Below are 24,975 nucleotides of genomic sequence, written 5' to 3' on the forward strand. Positions count from 1 at the left end.
AAAATGAAGGGCGGGGAGCATGAAGACAATGAAGAGGTGCTGTGTCTAAAGGGAATTAAAAATCAGGCATAGATAGACCCACCCTGGAGGTTTTTATCACCACCCTGTGGTGACAGCTGTAAACAGTAGAGTGATAAAGTACTCCTGCTTGTGGAAGAAACTGCCTTTCTCACACCGCCCTTTTCAGGCATGGTTCCCAGGCTCGGAGATTTTCATACGGGATGTGGGCCACCTTCCTTCTGACAGAGTACAAAGGCGCATATGATCGCTGGCTTTCCTCCAGCCTGTTTGCTTGGGTAGTTCTCCATCATAGCACCCTGCCTGTATACATTTTTTGATTTATTGAACTCAAACTTGAGCACCACAATGTCCCCAGCTCTTCCAGGTCCTTAGGATGCCATGTGCCAGCTAATTCAGCAAAATCTGTTTTTGCAAGTTTTATCCTAGTTTTATTATGTTTCACTGAAAAGCTCCTGCACACCATAATCTGAGTTTAAGCACATTATCTCCTCACAGACTAATTCCAAATGCTTCACTTTTACAAATTAAAAAAAAAAAAAAAAGTAGGGTCCAGGATAGTTGATCATTCTTGTTGTGAGAAGGGACCCTGAGACTGACCCCACCATTCTGACTTGGGGCCACCTTGAAAGTCATATTCAGAACTACCTTAAACTCCCTAGGTCTCGGTCCCCTTGAATACCTGTTTACCCAGAACTACCGTAAATCTCCTTGGTCTCAGCCCTTTTAAGGACCACCTGCCTAAGTTTAGTGACCTTCAGGTTTAAACTATGCATTCCATCAGTCTCCTGAGGCATTTACTCCTGGTGTCCACCTATAGCCACATCTGCCAATCCCTGACCCAATACTCCCCACACCCACCTCTAGGCTATAAAGGTGCCTCTTCCCTTTGTTCTCTCTCTCTTCTCATGCTCTCTGTCTTTTTCTGTTCTGTCTCTCTGCTCCCACTTTCTCCCCACCCCGTGGGCTACTCCCCCTGCTGAAATAAAGACCTCCTTGAGTGACTTGTTGCATCTGGCTTTTGGGTTTATGTTGAAAAAGCTAGCATTTGTAATGGCACAGCTAAGGCAAAAATTCACTTGAGACTTTGGCATTGCACCTTCGTGGTTCCACAGAGTACTTCCAACACAGCTGCTACAGGATAAGCAAGAAGAGGCAGTAGGCATTTGGTAGACTAGACATTCCCATGTCACAATGCATGAGATCCAATCCCAGCTCCTCTTCAGCTTCCAGCTAAGGCTCACCCTGGGAGACGAAAGGTCTGTCTGATTCCAAATCCAGAATTCTTGCCAGTATCCCCATTTTCTCTAGACACAGCAAAGAGAATAAGCATTGGAATGTCCCCTTGACAGAAATGTAGACAAACAGCGAAACTAAAACTCAATCACCACAACATCTGTTCACAGACATTAACACAGATGGCATGGTACAGGCACGTTGGACCACCAGAATCCAAAACCTCAACAGCCCATCCATTATAGATCTTCTCCATTCTAGATCTGTCCTCTGTGTGACCCTAGCGAGAAGCCAGGAGTGCAAGCCAGCTCAGCGGAGGGAGTCTGAGAGCCCTAAATGGCACCGTGAAAGCCCAGCTCAAAGGATCAGCAAATGTTTATATTAACGTCCATACTGAGTGTGTATCTTCCACGTTGTAGCATTCAACCCCATCCCCTCCCACTCCAGCCACCTGCCTGTCACGTTAAAAACAATCCCATGACAAACATGCCTATTCTTAAGAGGCGAAGAAGCAAGGATTCACAGACCACCTGAATGTAGTAATCAGTTCGCAGTATTCCAAGATACTCGGCTCACCAATTCAAGTGTGCCTACAGGACAACAGAGCCACGGAAGAGCATAGCAAAAACCAAGATTGCGCTCAGAAATGAAACACCTGGGCATGTACAGTTGTCACAATGCCAGGTCACAACAACACAGGCTGCTTGCTTCATGTGGAAATGAAGCACGATTCCTAAGGCTTTGAGAAAATTAACACTGGTGGCTATGGGGTGGTGGTTGTTGTTTTCTTTTCCAGAGCCACTGATAGGTGAGAAATGTAACCAGAATGCCTTAAAGCTGCCATGTATGCCAACAAGGCAAAGGAGCAGCCGACCCTTGATGCTGAGTGATTCCTGAGCTAGCTCCCTGCAGCAGAAGGGTAGCACCCTGAGGCCTCTGAGCACAGCCCAGGGCAGCCCAAGCCCCAGTCTTCTGCTGCAGGCGCCCCACCCCATTCCTCCCCCTTTGACTCAGCCTCCATAATGCCATTCCTGGGATTCTACAGGCACTTAATAAATATTTGTGGAACCAATGAATGAAACAACCTTTATCTCATGAGATTATTTTTTAAACATTATATTTCAGAATAGTTTACAATGCAAAGTTTCATACACCCTTCACCCCACTTGCCCATTATTGACACTTCCTATGAGTCTGTCACAATGAATAAGCCACATCTAGCTTCCCCTAATTTTTTTTTTAAAAAATCCAATTTCCTTGTTATCTCTCCCAGCCTCCAGTCATCAGCGTTCTGCATTCAGATGGAGTTGTCCCCTTCTCTCTAATCTACAGCTCTGCCTTGAGCTTGCCTGGATCGTTCACACGTCTTTAAGCACCTACATGTGCACAGTGCCAGTCTCCAGGTGAACCAGCAGCCAGTTCCCTCTCCTGGTGACGTCAGCAGGAAGAGCCTGCGTGCCTGGAGACCCTTCTCTCCCTGGCCCGTTCTGGCTCCACCAGTCAGTGAGTTTCTTCAGGAAAGCGGTCACCTTTGGAGCTGCAGTGCCTTCCACACTGCCCAGTGTGGGTAGATTTGATGTTTACTGAATAAACAAATGGATGCAAGTGATTCCTGAAGCCTTTATCAGGAACACAGAAAACAAAAAATGTCAAGGCTACTTGGGACATCTACAAGTCTGAAAAAGTCAGTGTCACCTTCTCTTCATGTGATTTTGATTTCATTCATAAACTTCCACCAGAATAGTTACTGGGTTAAGGACTATTTCTGTGAGATTTTCTTTCCAGATTCACTTACTTCTTTCAAGGTAAAAGAAAAACTACAAACATTAATAATGCAATACGCTGTGGAATGGTTAAATTTGGCTACCTAAAATATACACTCATAGTTGCCATTTTGTAGTAAGAGCATTTAACATCCACTCTTAGCAGTTTTTAAAAAATCATTTTTATTTTTATTTAAATGGTACAGTGACAAACAGGAGAAGCAACAGAGGGAAAGGGAGAGAGAATCTTTCATTTGCTGGTTCACTCCCCAAATGACTGCATCAGCAGTGTGAGGTCAGACGGAAGCCAGAGGCCCAGAACCCTACCTGTTCTTCCCTGTGGGTGGCAGGAGCCTGTACACTTGAGTCATCATCCATGGCCTTCTCAGGCACATTGGCAGGAAGCTGGATCACAAGCAGAGTAGCTGACTCAAACCAAAGCATTGCCTTGACTGGGAGTATCGCAGACTTAACTCACTGTACCGCAATGCTGGCCCCAGTGTTTGTGAACAATAAAAGATCTCTTATTAACTGTACATGCTGTTCAATAGATCACTGGAACTTCTCCCTCCTTTCCAACTGTAACTTACATCCTTTAGCCAGCATCCATTTGATGTCACAGGTAAAGGGAGGCATTTTTCTGCCCACCCACAACTGGCAGAATCTGCTGTGTGATCCCAGAGCATAAGCTACGTCCCCAGGGCTCTGTCTCTCCCACGTCCCCAGCTCAGCTGATCTCATCTTGGCTTTACTTTTCCTTTTTCCTTTTTTTAATTTTATTTTTATTTGAAAGATAGATTATACACAGAGAGAAGCAGAGACAGAGAGACTGTCCATCTACCGCTTTACTCCCTAAATGGCCACAATGGCCAAAGCTGAGCTGATCTGAAGCCAGGAGCTTCACCCAATGAGTGAAGACGCCCAAGGGCTTATCTATCCCCTGCTGCTTCCCAAGGCCTTAAGTAAGGAACTGGAGTAAGTAAGGAAGTGGAGTGGCTGGGACTCCAGCTGGCACCTCTGTGGGATGGCAGTGCTGCAGGTGGAGGATTAGACTGCTATGTTACTTTGCCAGCCCCTTATCCTCAAGTTCCTCCAGGACTGCAGCAATCCAAGAAGTGGCACTTATAGTTCCCAGGGAGGACTCTGAACTACCCATCTCTTGACAGCCTATTTTGGCTGCATATGTTATGGAGAAAATGGCACAATGGGGAACTACCTTGGTTCTCATCTCACATCAAAGAAATCCCATGTGAATAAACCAGGGAGCCAAGCAAGACACAATAAAGACAGAAGGCTCCTGTCACAGCAGTCAGGAGGAGGAACACCAAGAAAGGAAGGTCATAGCATCTGATTGAAGGGGAGCATTTTGGGAAAACAAAACAAAACAACACAGAAGAGCAGCTAACAATCAAGGGTAGAGACATAAACTCAAAGGGTCAGCATTGTAATCCCGGCTGGCTAGCTCAAACCAAAAAGCCACCCACAGGGAGCTTACTGCTTTCCAGATTTTATGCTAAAAATCCAGAAGGGAGGGAGCCTTGCCTCCTTGCTTTTCTCATGGTAAAGACTAGAAACTAGCTTCCATGGGTCTGGTGTGTTGTCCTTCTAAAGGAAGTTTCTGAATAGAGGCCATCTTGCACACTTTCAAAGAGACTCCTGGAATCAAGATGGTGGAATAGGATATGGACACATTTAAACGGACAGAGAAACATTTGATCAAGATGAAGCAGAGAGGGCACATTTCAGGAAATAGGAAAGGACAGAACAACAGCAGAGGGGTGCCTGGGAGTGAACTCATTTCTGATTCAGTGAAATGCAACAACGTGGCATTCTACAGGTCTGATGGCCAGCAGATCAAGAACTCTAGTAGGGGCATGTCTGGCGCCATTTTGTACACTGTGGCAAATGCTTTAGGACTGCATGGGACAATAGTGAACTGTGCATGTGCTGAGCTCACGAGAACTCACTGAGCATGGATTGCACTGGTCCTGCAGAAAAATAATACCAACTGTGGCATCATACGGGTCAAAATAGGTCCGTGTGGCACCCAGACCTATCATCCAACAGGTTCCAACAAGATAAGTGCCACCAACAACCTAACTATATAGGACACCTAGTGTCTCTCTAATCCTGGGACCTGCTCCAACCAAAAGTGGGAGAAAGGTTGCACAGACAACAGTGCAGCCTCAGCATGGTATCACAGGAGGTGGAGATTGGTGAGCCAGAAGTTGGGGCTACGGAGTTCTTGGTGGAAATCTGACATAAGAACCCAGACCTAGAACTAGCTGGAGGGAGTGGCACAATTAGCTGCAAGCAAAGAGTTGTGTACCAACTGCAATAAGTAATATGGAACTGTAGACCTGTGGGTGACACAGCTTAGAAACCTGCCCCCAAGAAGAAGGTTCTACTAACCAGAAGTACAATGACCAAGAGCAAAAGAAGAGGCAAAGGCACAATGAAAATTACTGAAAACTCCCCTGCAAAAGAGCAAAACCCTTTGCCAACCTCAGAGTTAACTAAGGAAGACATCGAGAAAATGGGGGACACGGAATTCAGAAAAGTCATTAGAAAGTTTCTGATCAACAATGAGAAGCACATACAAGAGTTCAAAGAATTTAAGGAAGCAATGAAGCAAATCAAGGCTGGCATATCAGAAATTAAGAACATAGTAGAGCAAATTACAAGTACAGTGGAGAGTCTCCAAAATAGAATGAAGCAAGCAGAGGAAAGAATCTCAGAATTGGCAGATATCTCCTGTCACCAGGGGGAAGCAAACAAAAAGCTGGACGCAGAGCTGGATCAGGCCAAAAAAAATATTCAAGAATTGAAAGACACTATTAAGAAGCCAAATATAAGTTATGGGAGTCCCAGAAGGTACAGAAAGAGAAGCTGAGTTTGCAAATGTATTTAAGGAAATAATAAAGGAAAATTTCCCTAATCTAGAGAAAGAATTGGGAAACTACATCCAGGAGGGGCACAGAACTCCCCAACAGGCTTGACCAAAAGCAATCTTCACCAAGACATATGATCATCAAGTTCTCTTCAATTGAACCTAAGGAAAAGAACCTTAAATGTGCACATGAAAAAAATCAATTGACATAGAAAGGAATGCCGATTAAACTCACAGGAAACTCTACAGTCAAGAAGAGAATGGAGTGACATATTCCAGATTCTAAAAGAAAAAATTGTCGGCCTAGGATAACATATCCAGCAAAGTTTTCTTTTGTCTTCGAAAATGAAATAAAATTCTTCCACAGTAAAGAAAAGCTAAAAGAATTTGCCTCTTCCAAACCTGCCCTACAAATGATACTTCAAGATGTTCTCTTGACAGAGAAGAGGAATAGCACCAAACAAAACCAAAGGCAAATGGGAAGAACATCCCAGTAAAATGACAACAGAAGTCTAAACCAATGAACAACCCGTTCCTAAAATGACAGGACCAAAGTGCCACCCGTACATATTAACCCTGAATGTAAATGGCTTAAGCTCAATCAAATGTCATAGATTAGTAGACTGCATTAAAAAACAAAACTCATCTATTTGTTGTCTAGAAGAGATATATTTCACCAACAAAGATCAGCAGAAATTACATCACATGGGTTTTGATGTTCTCAGTTAGTTTCATCTCTTCAAAACACTTTCTTCTAATTAAATTATTTAATGACTCATAGATCACACAGTAGCATCATTTTCTTCAAGAAGGTTCTTGATTTTCATTTCTTCAGCTACACGTTAGTCATTTAGTAGTATGTTACTCAACTTCTTGGTATTGTTAATTTTTTTTTAAGATTTATTTTTTATTTTTATTGGAAAGGCGGATATACAGAGAGGAGAGACAGAGAGGAAGATCTTCCGTCCGATGATTCACTCCCCAAGTGAGCGCAACAGTCGATGCCATGCCGATCCGGAGCCGGAGCCAGGAGCCTCTTCCTGGTCTCCCACTCTGGTGCAGGGACCCAAAGCTTTGGGCTGGATGGGAAGCGGGGCTGCTGGGATTAGAACCGGCGCCCATATGGGATCCCGGGCATGCAAGGCGAGGACCTTAACCACTTGCGCCACCGCGCCGGGGCCTGTATTGTTAATTTCTTTTTTCTTCCTGTGCTTGATTTTGTTTTGTGACTCTTCATTTAAGCGGATGTATAGTAGCTATGTAACAGAGACTGTTGTACCTAGTAACATGTTATTTAACTTCATGGCATTGTAAATTTCTATTTTTCTTACTGTTGTTGATTTTGTATTATGACTTTTCATTTGAGGGGATGTACAGTAACTGTGAAATGGAGACTAACATATCCAGATGTGAGGATACAATGCAGTATGCATTGCTACTTCCAGACAAAGATAGAATTTACAATGGAACTGTTTACTATATCTTGACAATAGGATGCTGGACTCTCTGCCATTGTCCATGCCCTCAATGATGGACATATGACTGTGTATGAAGAACTATACTTTAGTAATGATTTAGAGGAACTAGGCGGTGGAGGGAGGAGGGAATTGGGGCTGGGATAAGGGAAATACCAGGAGCCTATGAAACTGTATCATAAAATTATAATAATAAGAAGAAGATGTAAAAAAAAAAAAAACAAGCCAAAAAAAAATAGACTCCTCCTTTCACTCCAACAGGGATCTGACCTTAACTCCCCATTAACCATTTAACTATCACACTTTGATTGGCCCACCTGAGCACACAAGAAGCCAACACCAGGGCACTCAGCAGTGACCACCATGTCCTTTCTGGTGACAGTGGGACCTGCCAAGGAGTCACGCTTAGGAAGCAGCAGAGTCCAGCATAACCAAGGCCTTCAATCTCCAGTGCCACCCTCTAACTTAGCCTGACACCATGTGTCCTGCCCATGACTCCATGGACGCAAGAAAGTGCCACAGACCTAAACAAGGCGAATTATTTTCACAGTGGGAAGAGAAGTTGAAGGGCATCTTGATCAGAAACACAAAAACTCTTCCAGAAACGTGACTGGTCAGCCCTGGGCCACACTGCTACCCTTCAGCTTCCTGAGTGGCTACACAATCTAACCTTGAAAAAGTGGGAGAAGGGCCCGGGACGATAGCATAGCAGTTAAAGTCCTCACCTTGAACGCGCTGGGATCCCATATGGATGCCGGTTCTAATTCCACGGGTCCTGCTTCCCATCCAGCTCCCTGCCTGTGACCTGGGAAAGCAGGAGAGGACAGCCCAAAACTTTGGGACCCTACACCACTGTGGGAGATCTAGAAGACACTTCTGGCTCCTGGCTTCGGAATGGCTGCCGTTGCAGCCACTTGGAGAGTGAACCACTGGGTGGAAGCTTTTCCTCTCGGTCTCTCCTCCTCTCCGTGTATCTGCCTTTCCAATAAAAATAAATATTGTTTTAAAAAGTAGGAGAGGATTTCGTGAAGATCTTGAACTAACAGTGATCCCTCACTCCCACCCCTCCCGGGAGTGGGTTGGTCTTGCTCTGTGTCCCACAGTATCCTGAGCCCCCTTGTTACAGCAACAGCCACACTGTGCAGCCCCGCTCCCTGCAGGAACTCCCAAAGAGGTCCTACCTCTGTCTTGCAAAGTGCTTAACAAAGTGCCTTGTTCTCCAAGTGGCTATCACAGTCCCAGACTCTGAATGAAATCGGCACTCTGAACCTGTCCTGGATGGATGGCTAGATGGGTGATGAGTTATACCGGCCAATGGATGGCTCCACCCCGCAGCAGCCTCAGGCCCCAGTCGTCCTCTCCTGTCATTTCACTTTGCTAAAAGCCTTCACTTGAATTGTAAAATTGTAAGGCTCTAAACAAGATGGAAGAATCCACCATGGGGGGGGGGAGCGGGTTTTGGGGAGGGGAGGGGGGAATCCCAGTGCCTGTAAAACTGTGTCTCATGATGCAATGTAATAAAAAAAAAATAAATTAAAAAAAAAAAAAGCCTTCACTTCCCCGTGGAGTCATTTTGCCGGTCCCTCGGTGTTCTCGGGCGAGGCTAGTACTTTCCTTTTCTCCCGCCACTCAGCATCCAGCTGACTCTCAATCAAGGCCAGCAAACTGGGTGTGAACGGAAGGAGCCGCTCATTATTTGCCATTATTTACCTCTGCGAGCGTGCACTCCCATTCCTTTCCATACCCATTTTCTCGCGCGCACTCTCTCGCTCTCTTTCTCTCCTTGGGAACCGGTGCAGCCCCAGCGGATGTTCATCTGCATCTAGCCCTGAGAGAACCAGCAGGACCCTCGGGAGGAGGAAGAGCAGGCAGCGGCTGCGGCTGTGCCTGCGGCGGGCGGAGGTGCGGCAGCCACACGGTCCGGTCCGGGCACACGGCTGCGGCTGCGCCCGGGAAGCCCATGCCCGGCCCGTGCCGCCCGGGGCTTGCCCATGAAGCTGCTGCCGAGCTGGAGGAGGAAAACCCGGGGCTTCTCGTTGGGACTCTTCGCCCTCTGCCTGGCCACCGTCCGCAGCCTGCAAAGTAAGCACGGGGACCAGGGAGACCTGGGCGCGCACGGGGGTTGCAGGGTTGCGGGAGGTGACCTCGTCCGGTGGTGGGGCACGCGGGGAGCCCCACCGGAGACCCCGCACAGCCCGGGGAGCTGAGACACCCTGGCCCCGGCGCCCTGGGCCACCACGGGGCGCCCGCCAGCAGGCGAGCCCTGGCGGCGGTTATCGGAGACGGAAACTCGCGGGAGATAACCGGCTCCCCGCCTGCAGCCGCCGCCGCCTCTGCAGCAAAGGCTGCAGCCCCCGGAGAGCGCGCCGAGCCCGCCCCCTATCGTGGGGACGCCTCCGCCCTTCCGTGCGCCCGCAGGTTATCTGGGCTCTGCAGGCCTCCCCGGTTGGCCGTTAGGATGAACCCATGAGAGCCTGCTCGGGAAGAAGGGGATTCTGGGCTGTGCGATGGGCCTGAATCCCTCCAGCCGGAGAGGGTCCTCACCGCGTGCATCGCTTCAGGGCGTCTGGCTTTGATCATAAAGCAACAACTCCCATCAATATAAACACCAGAGTACTTTCTCATGTAATCATTGTCCTTACCGGGATTAGTCATCTGAGCTCTCGACAGAGTCGGGTAGGGCTAAAGGCGGAGCAGAGGCCCCATAGGAACCACTGCAGATATTCTGTGCTTTAGTGTTACCCATCCTGGAACTTTCTCAAAGTAAGAGACTCCTTACCATTTTTTTTTTTCTTCCTAACCTTGACAAATAAACATGTTTAGTGGGAGTCATGTATTTTACTACTTTTAAACAAATATGATTTATTTGGAGGCAGAGTTACAGAGAAAGGGGGAGGGATAGACAGAGCTCTTTTGCTGCTTAGTGCTGGAGTGGTCCAAAACCAGGAGCCAGAAGCTTCTCCCAGATCCTGTGGCTGCAGGGGCTCAAGCACTCTGGTCCATCTCTGTTACCTTCCCAGGCACATTAGCAGAGGGCTGGATCAGAAATGGAGCAGTTGAACTTGGACTCATGTCCTTGTGGGTTCTGGTGCTGCAGGCAGCAGCTTAAGTGGTTAAACCATAGCACCAGCACTGTATTTTACTGTTTATTTCAAAGACAAAACTCCCATCTGCAGGTTCAGTCCCCAGATCATGCAGTCAGCAAGCAGGGTGCTTGAAATGCCATTTGGGTCGGCTCCCAAATGTGCAGTAGTGACCCAAGTGTTTGAGCCACCACCCGCTCCTCCCAGGGCGTACATTTGCAAGAAGCTGGGACTCTGATTCATAAGGGATTTATGTATCTTAACAGCTAAGCCAACCACCACCCTGTAAGTGCTACTTTTTTTTTTTTAATTGCAAAGGCAGATTGACAGAGAGAAGGAGACAGAGAAAAAGATCTGTCCTCTGGATCACTCCCCAGGTGGCCACAACAGCTAGAGCAGAGCTGATCCGAAGCCAGGAGCGTCTTCTGGTTCTTTCACATGGGTGCAGGGTCCTAAAGCTTTGGGCCGTCCTCGACTGCTTTCCCAGGCCACAAGCAGGGAGGTGGATGGGAAGTGGAGCAGCTGGGACACAAACTGGCACCTATATGAGATCCCAGCACTTGCGAAGGGAGGACTTTAGCCACTGAGCCATCACACCAGGCCCGTAAATGCTACTCCTCTCCCTATTCATGAGTGGGGAAGCCCGGGCACAGAAGAGCTAAGTTCCTTGTGCAAGGTGATGGTCAGTCTGGGGAAACTGGGGTTCAGCAGCTCAGCACTCTCGGCGTTTCTAACTCTCTGGCTGGAGGTTGCAGGTCTCAGAAGGCCAGAAATGGGATGGGGCATGTTCCTCTGGTGCCTGTGGAGCCAGCAGTAGTCTTGCAAAAGGGTCAGTGTATCTCCTGTTGCAGTGGCCTTTTCCATAGTTTTCCAGACCCCAAGAACATCATTCTTAATATAGCTGTACACATGACAGTGATGTCCAGGAGCCTGCCATTCCCATAGTGTATAAAATCCTATTCACTCTCTTATTCAATGTACCCTCTCCTTATAGGAAGCAGACCTCAGTAGATATGGAAGATACTGTCGTTCACAGTTTTGTTTTATTTTTCTAGGAGCATGGAGCTTCTTTCAGGTCTCCCGTATGAACGCAGAGGCCCAAGCACTTGGACCATCATCCACTGCTTTCCTAGGTCATTAGCAGGGAGTTGGGCGGAAGTAGAGGAGCCAGAATTCGAACTGACACCAATATGGGATACCACCACTGAAGGTGGATGTCACAGTGCTGACCCCAGTTCACAATTATGATCTCAGTAAGCTTAAGTCTCATGGAGAAGACAAGCATGGGAACAAAGGTGCCAGCCTTGGAGTGGCAAGCCTTGGCAGCAGGGGACATCGCCCTCACTTGGCATAGCAGGTTAAGCCACTGCCTGCATATGGGTACCAGTTCACATCCTGGCAGGTCCACTTTCAAACCTGCTCCTTGCTAATATGCCTGGTAAAGCTAGAAAATTGCTTAGTGCTTGGGACCTGCCCCTCTATGGAAGATCTGTAAGAATCTCCCGGATCCTGGCTTTGGAGTGGCCCAGCTTCAGCCCACTTCGGCTACTCAGGCAGAAAGCCAGATGAAAGATATCTCTCCAGAGCCAGTGTGTTGGCTCAACTGGCTAATCCTCCACCTCCAAGCACAGGCATCTCATATGGGCTCTGGTTCATGTCCCAACTGTTCCTCTTCCTGTCCAACTCCCTGCTTGTGTCCTGGGAAAGCAGAGGAGGCTGTCCCTGCACCCACATAAGAGACCCCGAAGAAGCTTCTGGCTCCTGGTTTCAGATTGGCTCACTTCTGGCTGTTGCAGTCATTTGGGGAGCGAACCAGTAGATGGTAGATCTTTCTGTCTCTCCTTCTCTTAGAAAAATCTGCCTTTCCAAGGACAATCAATAAATCTTTAGGGAAAAAAAAGAGAGAAAGATATCTTGCTCTCTCTGTCTCTCTCCCTCTCTGACTCTGCCTTTCAAGTAAATACTAACAAACAAGAAGAACAAGAGAAAGTGAGAGTTCCCTTTTGGTCTCCGTCCCCACTCAGTGAAAAGGCGGCCATTGGCAAGCCAGGAATAGAGCCATCACCATACACTGAATCTACTTGTGCCTTGATCTTAGGTCTGTGGGAAATAAATGTCTGTGGTTTAGCTGCCCAGCACAGGAGATTCTGTTACAGCATCAAAGCCAAATGAGAAAGATACTGGAGACCGACAAAGTAGTAGCATAGTGGGTTTAGCTGGGTCTATGAGGCTAGCATCACATGTAGGCACTGGTTCGAGTCCCAGCTGCTCCATTTCAGTTCCAGCTCCCTGCTAATGTGCCCAGGAAAGCAGCAGAAGATGCCCCATGCACTTGCGTCCCTGCACCCATTTTGGAGACCCAACAGAAGGCAATGGCTCATAACTTTGGCCTGGCCCAGGCCTGGCCATTGAGGCTATCTGGGAAGTGAGTCACCAGATAGAAGCTATGGCTCTGTCTGTCCCTCGGTCTCTGTAACTCTGCCTTCCATATAAAAAGAAATCAGTCCTGAGAAATAGGGTGCAACTACAATAAATGTTAAAATGTGGGAGTGGCTTTGGAACTGGGTAACTGATAGAGGCTGGAGGAGTTTGGGAACATGTTCTAGAAGTGTGGATGTTATTCTGATGAGCTCTAGAAATGAGAAGCATGGTGACCTTGCTTTAACATGGCAAAGAACCTGGGTGGATTGTGTTTGTGTCCCAGTGCTGTGTCGGAAGCAGAATTTAGAAAGGATGAGCTCAGATTTTTAGCAGGAGAGATTTTTTTCAGCAAAATGCTGAAAGAAAAGATTGGTCCCCCTAACTTCTTATAGAATTCAAGAGAAATATATTGAACAAAGAGTTGTTAAGCAAAAAGGAACCATAACTTAAAGATCTGGAAAATTCTCTACCTGCCTATGTTGGCAGAAAATGAAAAAGCATGTTCAGAAGAGAGTGCCAAGGTGTGGCCCAGCAGCTTTTGATAAGATTAGTACAGGCGTGACCCTAGGCCCTGGTCAGCCACCCCTGCAGCAACACTCTCACCCTGAGCCGAAGGGGTGAGAAACAAGACCAAATGAAGGGAGGCTGGCAGCCTCAGAACAGCCCATGGGATGGGACTAAGGACGTCCCGGCTGGGAACATATGCACCATTCTTCAAGGCAACAGGGAATAAGCAAAAGGAGATGAGTGAGCAGCCGGGCTGCTCCCTCAGTGATGGGGTGAGGGGGTCACTGCCTTAGTTCCAATAGGCCAGACAGTGGCCTCTTGAGCCTTGGTGGGGACAAAGCCACCTGAGAGAGCTTTGTTCCACGCCAGAGTGTGTTCTGAAGGCCCACCAAGCAAAAGAGGATTATCTTCAAATGATAATATTCTGACCTAATTGTGTCTACCTTGCTTTGTTTGGACTTGCTTGGGATCCACCATCCTTTTCTGCCTTCAGATTTCTCCCTTTTGCAGTGGGAATGCCTTGTCCTAGCCTATCCCACCATTATATTTTAGAAGTGCCTAGCTCACATATAGTTACATGTCACTTCACACGAAGGATATGATTTTCTTGTTGTTTGGACATCTCAGTGTACTAAGATGGCTATGTCACCAAGCAATGTAATATTATAGAACAACCACTGTGTATACCTTCTCTGGGTATCGTGATGTGGTGTACAGGGTAGTGTCACATCTCCACAGCTAAAGATGTATGGTAAAGGATTGAATTGTACCTGGCTGAGGCTGTGATTGCTTAGATGAGATTTTATCCTTTAGCATGGGTAGTGAATGACTTACAATGTGGGATCTGATAAGAGACAGAGTTATCAATAGGGTGGACACAGGGTACAATGATGTGGACTGAATGTTTTTTCCCCACCAAATTCACACTTGGAGCCCCAGTTGCCAATGTGATGGCATTGGGAGGCAGTTGCACTTAGGAGATGGCATCGTACTAGGATCTTGTCCCTCAAAGGAGAAAGACCAGAGCTCAGTCTCTCTTCGCATGCATGGACATTGCAAGAAGGAGGCAGTATGCAAGTGGGGAGGTTGTATGTGTGGTTTGGAGGCATTTCCTGAAGGCCCTTGGGGTCTCCTGCGGCCCTCTCTCCAGGACAAAGCCTCCCTGGTCACCTCCGTGTGGCACACATTTCCTGCGTGTCCACTCTGCTGCCACGAGCTCTGGGCTGACGCCTGATGAGACAGACCAAGATGTGGGCTTCTGCTACCCTGTCCTTTCAGGTTTAGAGAAAACTGTTTTGCAAACATACAGGTGTCCTCACTGGGAAAAAAAAAAAGTTGGTTTTTTTTTTTCAGTGTATTTGTACCAAGTACAGTCATGCTATATTTCTTATTCAACAGGTTGATTTCACACCAACTTTTATCTCCATCTGTGCTGATCAACAGGGGTCTTGTTCATTTCTTTCAACGGCTCCTCCTTGCAGTCATTTGCTATCATGTGATATGACTACACTTTGCTTAGCCAGCAGTCTCCTTCTGGTAGACTTTTGTTTTGTTGTAATTGTTGTTGTTATCTTTTTTGTTTGTTTTTATGGGTTTGTTTGTTTGTTTGTTTGTGGTAGACTTTTAAGCAAGCAGCTTTTAGCTCTTACTCAGGGGAGATAGAGAGCCCTAATACAGAGTGACAAGTGCAATACCAGTGACAAGCATACCTCGTGGAGGAGACACCAGCTCCTGACCGATGGGTACATCCTACACATATTCCTCCCCCCCACAGGGCTCCTGCTCAAAAAGTGGCTGGGGGATTAAGCTGAGGCTGAGGGAGGGATGGAGTCAACCAGGAGGTGGCTCGGATGCTGCCCTCTTGACCACAAGGGCCTCCCTGTGTGTACTACCTGCTGCTTTGGGGCAGTCAGGTCCCAGGTACCGTCTGTTTTCCATCATCCCCAAGACTGAATGTCAGCTATGTGTGTCATCTGCTCTAGTTGCCCCCACCCCTTTTTTTTCTTTTAAACCATTTTGCAATATTTATTGATTCTAAAAATGTATTTGAAAGGCAGAGTGACCAAGAGGGCGAATCAGAGCAAGATCCTCCATCCTTTGGTCTATTTTTCTCAATGCCTGCATGGCAAGGACTGGGCCAGGCCTCCCATATGGGTGACAAGGCCTCAAGAACATCAGCCATTGTCTGCTGTATCCTAGTCATGTGAACAGGAAGTTGAATGGGAAGGGGGAGGTCATTACTTCTGTATATAATGGGGGAGTCCCAGGTGGCAGCTTATCTCACTGTGCCACAACCTCCACCCTAAAGCATTTTAGTGTATCTAAATCCAAGGTTGCGTGCTGAAACCTCTGATGGGCTGAGCTCAAGTCCTTGCTGAGAGGATACAAGGGATGTGTGTGGCTTCTGCCACTTCCCACCTCACCCGGGAAGTTCAGAAGGATTTCCTTGGAAAGGTGAGGCTGAGACTACAAAGCAGGACAGGACAGAGAACTGCAGGCAGTGAGCAGGTGCTCAGAAAAAGGCACCCTATTCAGGATAGGCATGTACTAAGCAGGAAAAGAGGCAGTGGGTGTTGTGCCAGCAGGCACCTGGGGGGTGCTTAGCTGGTGCCCCACATAGAGATCTCATGCCCCTGAACTACCACAGTCAGTGCATTCAGAAGCCAGGTTTCCTACATTGGGGGGTTTTTTCAAGAAAACTGGCTTTAGGGCACAAGTGCATTTACTTCTCCAGCAGAAATTGGGGTATATGTAAAGAGAACTGGCAAGCTCCAAGTTGGAGATTAACTTTCCCCCTCCAAGTGATCTGCTGGGCCGGGAAGGAGAAATGACACAGTGGACTATAAAGGACGCACAGGACGGTCCTTATGCAAGTGACCAGCTGACCAAGAACACACACTGGCCCTCCCCCTCTGCTGAGAGGCACCCTCAGCCAGCACACTGACCCGGGGGAGCCGTGCTACAGGGAAGCCCAGCTGCCAGAGGGAAGGGACCTGCTCCAGTCCCCATGCTGCCTGTCTGCCCTGGACGCAAGGATGCCCTCCTTCCAAGGAGAGTGGGCAAGCTGAGTGGTTTCCAGCCAAAGCTGCCCATTAGAACCTCCTGGGAGATAGGTAATAATGACACGTGCCCATGTCATATCTAAGCCCTGTTGAATCAGTGTCTCTGAAGCAGGACCCAGACCCTTTTTCAAGTCTCTCAGCTTCTTGGGAGATTGTAATCTGTGGTCCTCCCCATTGTTCCTTCCTCTGGCAGCAGCTTGTCAGCTACTTACCTTCCGATCTCAGGACACCAACAGTTGCCAGGTAAAGCCTTGTTGTATCTTATGTGAGGCTTTAGCCTGACAAACCCATAGCGTTTTCTATCTGGCTTAGGGCAGGAGGCAACCGCTGCTTTGCTTTGAAGTTCCTTTTGGCTCAGTAGCATTCCAGGAACTTCACAGCAAACCCCTGAGCTAGAAGATAACCCTGAGAGAAAGGCAGATCCTCTACAAATATTTGATGTCAGACACCCTGGAGCCACTGAAGAAGCCTCGAAAACAAAGCAAAAACAGTCAAGTAAGCAGAGAGAGTAGCCAGAAGGAGCAGTAGTTAATTTTTACTTGCACGTGGTTTTTCCATTTCCATACTATTTCTTGATATTCAGACAAGTTATCTGAGCACCAAGGAAATGGAGCCTGGGAAGGTCTTGGATCTTGGGTGAATATGCTAGAATAATTCCTTTTTTCTTCTGTTAGACCTGGTCTTGGAAGCAGGGGCAGTGTGAGTTCCTGGGTACCTGGCACTGCTAAGAAGATGTAACATGAAAATTTTCCAACATCCTGCCTTCTGTACTGAGACCCCTGCCCCCATGCCCACTGTGGACTGTATTATGTACCTTTTGGAAGCCAATGCCTACAGCTAGAACCTTAGACCTGCTGTTCTCCAACCAATACTTACACATACTCTGGAGTGGCATTCCAGAGCTTCTCAAGCAAGAATGTGTTCTTTTACGTCAACTCAACAGTTAGTTCAGTTCACCTGCTGCTGCTTGCATGAGCCAGCACTCGTGTCACGTACTGCTAGGGGCTGATGATTCACACCTAAACACAACACCATGCCTGCTGCTCCACTGAGCAACGCAGACAGGTAATCACTCAGTGCACATGAGCTCTGGGGAGGCTATGCTCTATGCTATAGCAGCCTCATGAGACCCGGCACCAGAAGTGACACTTAGGATGGGTTGGAAGAATGAAGAGAGCCAAGACCCAGGAAGGGATGACTGAGCTGACTTGAATGGATACAGGTCCAAAGGGGAGTGGTCCCTAATAGGAAGATAGGAAGTCTTCCATCTGCTGATTCACTCCCCAAGTGCCACAACAGCCAGAGCTGAGCTGATCCGAAGCAGGGATCCCAGAGAATGCAAGGTGAGTACTTTAGCCACTAGACTACCATGCCAGGCCTATCCATCTGCATTTTACAACTGGAGAAACTGAGCTTGGAGAGGTTAAAGGAGTTGCCTAGAGAAATGCTAGCCTGTGCTAGGCTCTGGGCATCCAGGGGAAACCTGGATGGACCAGCCCCTGTGTTCACATGGCTGATATTGATCTAACAGGATGAACTATCCATCAAGCAGGGTTACACAGGTGGGGTAAGGTGTGTCCTTAGAGGAACAGGAAGCAATGCGGCACCCTACAGCAACCCTCAACCTGGTGCTCAGAGTTTGGGAAGGTTTGCTGGAAGAAGTCATTTTCAAATTGAGACCTAGATGATGGAGAGGAACTGACCCTTAATCTCTGACCCTTACTCTGTTCTCTGCATGCCTGAGTTATTGTTTAATCACCCTACTTCCCTCTCGCCTGCAGGCCTCCTGGAAGCCCCACCTCTTAACAAAAAGTTGTTAGGTGATCACACCTTCTCGTTTCTTCCTTCAACTTCCTGTTCAATACATGTCCTGCAAAGGCATCTGCAAAAAACCCTGACTTCGGGTTCCCTGGGCTGGTCTGACACCGAGTCCTGCAGCCCAGCTTTGCAAAGCCAGTCCTACTCCAAGGCTGTGGCAGGGCAAAGCAGCCACACTGTCGTGCCTGGCTTCTTTGGCATCTGATCAGAAGCACAGCATGGATTTGACCATTGCCTATGGCCTTTCAGCAAAGTCTGGTTTTTCAGCAAGGGGTGACTTCTGTTTGTGCCCAGAAAAGCAGTGGAGGAAATGTTCCAGAAAGCATTCCACAGGGAGAAATTTTCTGCCATCCAAGCTCTCATTACACTTTCAGCAGAGAACCACGGAAGTGCAGGTGTTGTAATCCTTTGGGGCTGCTGTAGGGTAATTTCTAACAAAAACAGGAACTTGGTGTTCATTGCTCTGGCGGCTGGGAGGTCCAAGGTCAAGGGGGTGGCAGGTTCAGTATCTGGTGAGAGTCACTCAGAGGGGGCAACTTCTGTGTCCTCACAAGATGCAAGAGGCAACAGAGCTTACCCGAGCCTCTTCCACAGCGCACTGTTTGCACTCCCAGCTTAATCATTTCCCCCAAGCCCACCTACCTTTATCATTACATTCAGACACCAACTACAGCAAAAGCACATGCCAGGTCTATACCAACTACATGATATGGAGTGCAGGAATAACTTGCTCTACCCAACACACCCACTCCAGTCCTGGCACAGCTCCAGCTTCTGCTTACAAAGTCCTGGGAATGGGGAGCCCACTCTATGTATCTTTAAAAAATTCTCATCCTTCGGGCCCAGCACGGTAGCCTAGCGGATAAAGCCTTCACCTTACATGCCCCAGGATCCCATATGGGTGCTGGTTCATATCCCAGCTGCTCCACTTCCCATCCAGCTCCCTGCTTGTGGCCTGGGAAAGGAGTAATGATCCAAAGCCATGGGACCCTGCACCCGCGTCAGAGACTCAGAAGAAGCTCCTGGCTCTTAGCTTCAGATCAGCTCAGCTCTCGCCATTGTGGCCACTTGGGGAGAGAACCAGCGGACAGAAGATCTTCCTTTCTGTCTCTTTCTCTCTGTATTATCTGACTTTCCAATTAAAAATTACATAAATCTTTTTTAAAAAATTCTCATCCATCAAAACTACTCATTCATTAAGTAATCACCAAGTGTTAGAAACTGGGGTCAGTTCCTTACATGTTGTATGGGAAGGTGGGATTGGGCACACCTTACCATAATTTATTCATTCTGGTGGCACTATCACTTGAGGCTGAACATAATTAAGTAATTGACTCAGGACACACAGTTGTTACTGGCAGAGCCAAATTTTGGCCATAATCAGACTCAAGAATCCATAGACACATCCATTTTTCATACATTGTCTGCATTCTGTCCACCAGAACCTGTCTCCTTTCCTTCGCAGGGGGCACTGTGCCATAGCCTGAAGCCAAAGGAAGGAGTGGGGAAGACAACCATTTCATGGGAGTATTTGGCGTGGATTGGGGTGCCTAGGAAAGCCCACCCCAGCAATGGGGAGCATGCACAATGCAACCAAGAAGATGTCGGTTCTATTTCAGCTTCACGCCGCCTAGCGGGGCCACTATGCAAACCACTCAGCTCTTCGGGCTGCCATTTCCTGTCCTGTAATAGGAAATTGTGAGGCATCGCTGTCGGTTCTATGTAAAGAAACATGCCCAAAATCCCATGTAGTAAGAGAGCTGGCCTGCCAGAAGTAATTCCCCTGGAGCACAGCAGCTCCTTTCTCTGATGTTGGAGAGACTGAGAGAGCAAGTGTAATCTACCCAGCTTGTCTTTCTTTCACTGGAAAAAGGATCCTGCGGGTACAGTTAAATTTGGGGGATGCCAGAAAGAGTCCCATGTGATGCATGGTCTCCAGCTGCCAACATTTTAATGTGGATTAGCTCAGTGCTTACCAATCTTGGCCAAACACTGGAGTCCCATATTCCTTTCTCCTGCCCCTTCTGCTCCTGCCAGCATATTCTCTCCCTGCCATCCCCACACCGTGTGTCCTGTACCAGATATGCTCCTGGCAGGTGGGGAAGATGGTAGTGACTTCTTACATAGCCTACTGAGTTTCTCCTTAAGGGTCTAAAGAAGCAGTTGGCTTATCCTCTTTGTCCTTTACATTTTCCTGGGTGTGTGTGCAACAACGCGTCTCCTTCTGATTATCCCTGGGGTTCTTATTTATTTATTTTAAAAGATTTATTTTTTTTTATTACAAAGTCAGATATACAGAAAGGAGGAGATACAGAGAGGAAGATCTTCCGTCCAATGATTCACTCCCCAAGTGACCACAACGGCTGGTGCTATGCCGATCCAATGCCAAGAACCCGGAACCTCTTCCGGGTCTCCAACGCGGGTGCAGGGTCCCAAAGCTCTGGGCTGTCCTTGACTGCCTTCGCACGCCACAAGCAGGGAGCTGGATGGGAAATAGGGCTGCCAGGATAGAACTAGCGCCCATATGGGATCCTGGTGTGTTCAAGGCGAGGACTTTAGCCACTAGGCCATGCTGCCGGGCCCCAAGATTTATTTATTTTTATTACAAGGTCAGATATACAGAGAGGAGGAGAGACAGAGAGGAAGACCTTCCATCCAATGATTCACTCCCCAAGTGATCGCAATGGCTAGTGCTGCACCAATCCAAAGCCAGGAGCCAGGAAGTTCCTCTGGGTCTCCCACGTGGGTGCAGGGTCCCAAGGCTTTGGGCTGTTCTTAAATTCTTCCCCAGGCCACAAGCAGGGAGCAGGATGGGAAGTGGAGATGCCAGGATTAGAACTGGCGCCCACATGGGATCTTGGCACATTCAAGGTGAGGACTTTAGCCCCTAGGTCACCACGTGGGGCCCAACCCTGGGGTTCCTTAAGGCACAGGCAGTCTCTACAGTCCAGGTGCAAATTTTGTTTGTCATTTGTCTTTCATTTACTGGGCATGGGGAGCACTATGCTGAGTGTGTGGCACACACACATTTATTTCCAGGCGAGAGCCAGAGGTCAGTAGCTGGTCAGCACCAGTCAGAGACTTCTCCTCCCAGGTCCTGGCTTTCTGGGGAAGATTCCTAGGAGTTCATTCCACATGTGGCCCCCACCTGCCAGGAAGGGGGAAACCAGGTTGTGCATGCCTGAGTGCACATGTTGGAGTGTGGGTACACACACACACATGCATATGTCATAGGAGATCTTAGACTGAAACAGAGGCATAAGGAGGCCCAAGAATCACACCAGAGCTGGCTGTGGGGCCCCCGATTCAGTGCTCAGTTTGGCCTTTCTCTGGGCTCTGCATCCCCTGTCTCTAGACTGATGTGTAAACCCTGGCAGGGGAAGTCACTGCCCAGGATTTGTACTTGAGTGCCAGTACTCTGCATAGCTCTAAACATGCAGTGGAGAATCATCCAGGCAACTCGTCTTCCTGGGGCTTACCACCTAAACAGGAGACCCGATATGAAATAATTGCACAAGCAGGCAGTTGCAAATGGTGATCCTTACTGTACCAGACAGGTGCTATGAGAATAGGGAAGAGAGGCCTGACCTAGCCCAGGGATTGGCACAGGCCACCCCAGAAGAGGTACAAGTTGATGTTTGTAAGATGAATAAGAGTTCAAGGCAACCAAAGGAAGAGCAAGCAAAGGGAATAGCATATGCAAAGTGCCTGCAGTGGGAGAGAACATGATGGATTAAAAGGGCTGAAAGAAGAAGAAAAAAAGAGAGAGAAAGGGCTGAAAGAAAGGCAGTGTGTTGGCAGCCCAGAGTATAAGGGTGTGCTGAAGATATTGAGGCTGGAGGCATGGGCAGAGCCCAGACCATGCCTGGCTGGGTAAGCCACCGAAGGGGTTCTGACTTCATTCCAATAACCGTGGGGAGCCAGAGGATGGCTTTAAGCAGGAGAGTGAACCCACATGGCTTACACTGTGAAACAGATCACTCACACTGCTGTGTGAACAACAGGTTCAAGGTGGAGAGCAGGCACGGCGAGCGGACTGTGCACCAGGCGGTGGCTTGGCCTCGGGCAGCAGAGGACGAAAGGTGCAGAAGGCGGCCTCGGGTTATGTTTTTGAAGGTCCTCGGATAACATGCATGACAGGAGGCTGAGGAAGGAGCAGGTGCCAAGATGGTGTCTTTTGGAGGTACTGCTGAGAGTATTTTGCTGAGTTTCGGGATATCAAAAGACCAGATCTGAGGGGAGAATGTGATTGCAAATTTGTTTTTGAAAAATTTTTCAGTTTGCCTATGTTTAAACAGGTGTGACTGACACATGGTCCAAAATTCAAGATGTACATACTTAGAAAGTCTCCCTCCCCCTCTCACTCCCAGCCACCTGGAGGACTGTGCATGCATTTACTTTATCTTTGGTTCTGAGATTCCTGTTAACTGTCAGGTACAGAGTTCAAGCAGGCGGTTGGGTTAATGAGTCTGAAGTTCAGACTGCAGTGTGGGTCAGTGACATGAACTTGGGATCCCTGGGACGGAGAGTTGTCTGTGTTGATGAAATTGCCTAGGGAAACAGTAAAGAGTAATGGAGAAGCTCTAGGACCACCAGCCTCCAAGAACGCCATCACTTAATGGCAGACCAAGGAGAATGAGTTTTCAAAAAGGATGAGAAGGGAAGGGATGGGAGGGGAGGGAAGGGGAGGAGAAGAGACAGGAGGAGAGGAGAGGGGAAGGGAAGAGGGGAGGAGAGACAAGAAGAGGAGAAGGAAGGGAAGGAAGAGCACCAGGAAAGGGTGGTGGTCAGAGGCCCAAGCCACCCAAGGGAGAGTGGTCAGCTCTGTCCCTGGAGGAGAAGGTCATATGTGGCCATCTGCTGGGAATAAGGAGAATTTGGAGGTCCAAGGAAGTTAGAGAGACTTTGTCATAGTAACTGTAGGAAAAAAGAGCAGAGTTAAGTGAAAAAGCATAGCAAGATTATCAGGCATTGTGAAGGTCTTTTAAAGTTTGGTAGTTTTTAATCCACCCTGAAAAAACATGTACCTTGTTCTGAAGAGTGTCTGTGTGGAATATTCTCTGACGATGTTGGCTACCTAGGTACAAGATCCAGGCATAGGATCTTGCTAGGTAGATCTGATGCAAAGGAAGGCCTGTAGAGCTTTGCGAGTGGACAGAAGGGCACAGGGCACGATGAGCCATGGAACCGAGACTGGTTAGAGAGCAAAGGGAGGATGATGTGTCAGAAACAGTGGCATCTAAGTGGAAGAAGCAGTGAGAGCAATGGGAGAAGCTGAGCAGTGAACAGGAAGGAGGGGAAGATTGTGGTCAGAGCAGGCAGCTTTGCAGAAGGTTGAGGTGGAGTAGAGGGTGGATGTTTCTAAATACCTAGGGTGGGAAACATCAGCCTGTGGTAGATGGGAATTGGGATTCAACAAATCTTGGGGAAACTGGAGGAAGTTCCTGGCTCCTGGCTTTGGATCGGCACAGCGCCAGCCGTTGCGGTCACTTGGGAAGTGACTCATCAGACGAAAGATCTTCCTCTCTGTCTCTTCTCCTCTCTGTATATCTGACTTTCCAATAAAAATAAATAAATCTTAAAAAAAAGAAGAAGAGTTATAACCTGCACAATATGATAGAAATATAATGGAAAATGCAGGCCACATTTGTAATGTCAACTTCTCCAGTGCCACATTCAAAATATAAAAGGAAGTAGGTAAAATTAATTTTAGTGATATATTTTCTTTAACCCAGAAAATTCCTGAAATTATCACTTTGACATGTAATCCATATGCACTATTCGTAATTGCAAATGTTACATTCTATATAATCCATTAAATTCTAGGTCATCAAAATCTGGGGTACGTTTTACACTTAGAGCATATCTGAGTTTAGACTAGCCAAGTCCAAGTGCTCAGTGGCCACAACTGACCCACAGCTACAGGTACACAACCGAGACCCAGTCTCTTCCTGTTCCTTGTCACATTGTACCCCAAGTCTTCATCAGTGCCGTGTGCTATTTTAGGAAGTGTACCAGAAGCATAAAGCTCCACGTCTATGCTCATTAGTTCTTCTAGTCAGCCTGGGGGGAAGGAGTGCTGGTAAGAAGCTTGGATCCCAGTCTTGGCTGTGGCTTGTTTACTTAGCAGGAGACTGGGTGTTTATGTTGCTGTTTTGGAGAGCAAGTGATCCAGCAAGCAAGTAACTGTGAGTGGAAAAGCAAGTTTCCCAGCCCAGGTTTCCTCGCAGATTACAATCATGCTTATAAAGTAGCATGTCACTTGTACAAATCGGAACATCTGACATTTTCAAATGGGAACATTCTGGAACTCAACCCAATCTTTGCATGCATTTTGTTATTAGGATCAACATTTGTTTTTATCTATTTTATTTGTTTTTATATAAGATGAGGGTTTTTTATTGCAAAGCCTGACATATATATACATCTATATGTGTGTGTTTATATATATATAGATAGATATAGATCTATAGGTATATAGATATCTATATCTATCTATATATATATAAATATATATATATATATTTCCAGCTCCCACCTTCCCTCTGACCCAGACCCAGCTGTTACAGCCATCTGGGGAGTGAAGTAGCAGACACATCTGTCTGCTGCCTCCATTCTCCTCCTCGTTTTCTGCTGCTTCCTTTTTCTCCTCCTCTCTCTCCCCCACCTCTCTTCTTTAGTTCTGCCTTTTAAATAAACCAA

At 47.6% G+C, this 24,975-nt stretch overlaps 1 protein-coding gene and 1 long non-coding RNA gene across 4 annotated transcripts in view; one reads left to right on the plus strand and one right to left on the minus strand.

Annotated features, from left to right (window-relative positions):
- Positions 1–9,182, minus strand: part of LOC121154196 — a 34,815-nt gene extending 25,633 nt beyond the window's left edge. For 2 of the 3 annotated variants that reach the window (XR_005883464.1, XR_005883465.1), the window contains exon 1: positions 1,785–1,982. This is a non-coding gene — a long non-coding RNA (uncharacterized LOC121154196). Of the gene's footprint in view, positions 1–1,784; positions 1,983–9,092 lie in introns of those variants that run through there. The other variant, XR_005883466.1, reaches the window with a different exon arrangement.
- Positions 9,183–9,214: 32 nt separating this feature from the next.
- VSTM5 (V-set and transmembrane domain containing 5) overlaps positions 9,215–24,975 on the plus strand; it is a 28,536-nt gene continuing 12,775 nt past the window's right edge. Inside the window, 1 exon segment of the mRNA XM_040977137.1 lies at positions 9,215–9,464. Coding sequence (XP_040833071.1) covers positions 9,374–9,464 — 91 coding nt within the window. The 5' untranslated portion in view covers positions 9,215–9,373.

This window comes from Ochotona curzoniae, unplaced genomic scaffold (genome assembly GCF_017591425.1).
Source record: "Ochotona curzoniae isolate NIBS_2020 unplaced genomic scaffold, NIBS_Ocur_1.0 contig_2723, whole genome shotgun sequence".
In the NCBI taxonomy this organism is placed as follows: Eukaryota; Metazoa; Chordata; class Mammalia; order Lagomorpha; family Ochotonidae; genus Ochotona; species Ochotona curzoniae.